This window comes from Argentina anserina, chromosome 2 (assembly GCF_933775445.1).
Source record: "Argentina anserina chromosome 2, drPotAnse1.1, whole genome shotgun sequence".
NCBI classification, from domain to species: Eukaryota; Viridiplantae; Streptophyta; class Magnoliopsida; order Rosales; family Rosaceae; genus Argentina; species Argentina anserina.
Genome location: NC_065873.1, coordinates 18,988,788 through 18,991,455, shown reverse-complemented (window position 1 = coordinate 18,991,455; position 2,668 = coordinate 18,988,788). Strand labels below are relative to the sequence as shown.

The window sequence follows — 2,668 nt, the reverse complement described above, 5'->3', positions numbered from 1 at the left end:
CTAATTCTCTACTGCTAATGATCCATATTTGTCATTTTCTATATTGATATAATTATCTTGATAATAGAGTATCTTTGTTAAGTAATTTTGCTCCTATCACGAGACCCATAATATGATACTTTTATTGCATGATTTCTGATTTCTCTACCTCTTAGCTAGCAAGTACCGCATTAACATTACATGCCGCTACACATTTCTGTACACCCTCTCATTTACTCCCACCACTGCCTCCCGGACTGGAAGGACCTTGATGAGCTCAAAGCAAGAGTCTCCTGCCTGTTGTACTTGAGGTTCCTTGCCTGCTGACGGTCCATCTGATAAGCGTTGGCGAGGACAACGTCGGGAAGTGCCCGAAGGACGGAGGTCCTGCCAGCCAAGGTGTTGACCATGGCATTGTCATTGGTCTTGAAGGCAATGTACTCGTACCCGTTGGACATGGCCTTTTGCAACACGGCGTGGTTTTGTGGTACGATGAAGAGCTGTCCCTCGCGGACCTGGTCGTCCAAGATAGTCTGGCCGTTGTCGTTCACCACCTGAACCCTAGCGGTGCCCCTGATGACATAGATGATCTCATGGGCGTTCAAGTTCCAGTGGGGGCTGTGGATAGCATTCTGCATGTACCATCACCAGTTAAGTAATCAATTGATAACTAAAGCTTTCAAGTTGTTAAGTACTTGCATGCACAGAATACTCACGTTGTACAAGAAGCCTCTCTCAGCACTGAGGCGAAGGAACTTGAGAATAGGCATGCCGAAGCTGTTGAGAGTGCTGATGCGACCAGCTTGTGGGCTGAAGACGTCAGCCAGGGAAGGCTTGCCAATGTTCTGCTTGATCTTCATGTGGCAGAATACCTCCTCAAAGCCATTCTGGCCCTGTTGTCCTTGCAGTTGTCTTTCCTCCCTCTGTGACTGTGGTGGCTCGACAAAGTCAAAACGTCCCTCAACCCTAACAATTTGTGGCCTGTTATCGTTCTGTCCCTGGAGCTGCTGGACAGTCTGTTGGCCAATGTTGAGAGCATCAGCGAGGAGCTGGGTCTCAAAGCCGGCAAAGATGTTGCTGTTTCCCTGCGTCCTTCCTTGTTTTCCGCGGCCTTGCTGTCCCCATCGGCTTTGGCCTTGCTGTCCTTGTTGTCTTTGTTGTCTCCATTGGCTTTGGCCTTGTAGGTTGAACTCATCTTGTGGGTTACCGGCAAGATAGAATCGCTACACGAATAAGCAGCAACCATTAAGTGAGATGACCGATCATATATGTAATTTAAGTTCTTAACATCATGTACGTAGAGTTAAAATGTTAGTAAAAAACTTTACCCTTGGGTTTTGGTCAAGCTGGTTGTGGCTGTTGCTGACGTCCAAAAGAGTAACAAAAACAAGAGATTGGTCACCATCATTGTGAGACCAGGTTGTGGCTCCGGTGGGGACTGCGATAACATCACCTTGCTTGATGCGTTGCACCCTCTGGTGTCGGTCTAGCTGTTCAAACTCTTGTTGGCCTTGCGGTCCGAATTGTCCTTCTCGGCGTCCCTGTTGGCGGTGACCTCTGCCTTGTTGGCCTTGATATTGTTGCTGCTGTTGTTCTTCTATAGATTGCTCAGACTCCTCAAATGTCTCCGGACAGCCAGGGAATACCATCCCCAGATGACCCCTACCTACAGTAGTGTGTCCAAACATTGCAAGTTAGCCACATATACTTAAACACCAGTACGTGAAATTTCCTGAATGATAATTAAATGACTTTTTTACACATTACCTTGTACCACGTAAAGAAGCCTGGGAGTGTTGGTGTAAGAAGGCAAGTGAAGGCCATTACGCTCAAGTGTGATTCTTTGAACAGCAACACCTGCGCACTGGAAGTCGTCCTGGTTGTGATCCCATGACTCAATCCTACCCGCTTCAGTCTCAATACGATTGTCAGGCTCGCGGGCCTGGATTCTGTTCAGCATGCACTCATTTCGCTGGCTCGACTGACGACTGGCTAAGCTGCCTTGGAAGAGAACAAGCAAGCAAAGAGAAAAGGCGAGAGCTAAATGCTTGGCCATTGATCAAGTGGTATAGATAGCTGCGAGTTGTGGTGAAGCAGCGAGTAGGGGCATTAGTATTTATAGTAATGAGCAGGAGGTGATCGGAGGAGGAAAGACACAAATGATGTGTAAGGAACCTCATGCCATTCTTCTCTTTGCATGGCATTAGTATTTCAAATTCATACACCTCATTGTCATACCTGGGCAGGTGTCTATTGGCATCGGATGAGATACAAAGTGCCGAGAACAAGGTGGCAACCAGGTGGGGGATGGCCATATTGTCTGCAAGTAAAGCAAATTCTACTGCCTTGAACCTGGTCAAGCTCAAGAGAAAGTTTCATTAAAGATTTCAGATTTAATCTGTTTCATTTTCACGTTTGGTAATAGTAATTAGATTAAAATCTTGGACCATATATGATCTGCAAAGTTGAAATATAAAACAGAAACATTTACCGTCTCGCAATAGACAAATATCATCTTCCATCCCTTTTGATTCTACATAGTAAATATTTGAAGCACATTTACCCTTTGCAATTACTTGACTTGATCCCAAACTGCTTACTACTGTACCTCACCCTATTCTGCGAATTACTCTAATCATCAGAACTCAGAAGTTTTACCTCATCTAGTTATCTAGCTACCGATTCTACT

At 45.6% G+C, this 2,668-nt stretch overlaps 1 protein-coding gene across 1 annotated transcript; it reads right to left on the bottom strand.

The window, feature by feature from the left end:
- Nucleotides 1-212: 212 nt before the first annotated feature.
- LOC126784642 (prunin 1 Pru du 6-like) lies at nucleotides 213-2,035 on the bottom strand. The gene is made up of 4 exons (XM_050510119.1): nucleotides 1,747-2,035; nucleotides 1,308-1,645; nucleotides 696-1,202; nucleotides 213-611 (listed from the first exon to the last, which is right to left on the bottom strand). Exons 1-4 carry the CDS (start codon nucleotides 2,033-2,035, stop codon nucleotides 213-215), a joined length of 1,533 nt encoding a protein of 510 aa, XP_050366076.1.
- Nucleotides 2,036-2,668: the final 633 nt, after the last annotated feature.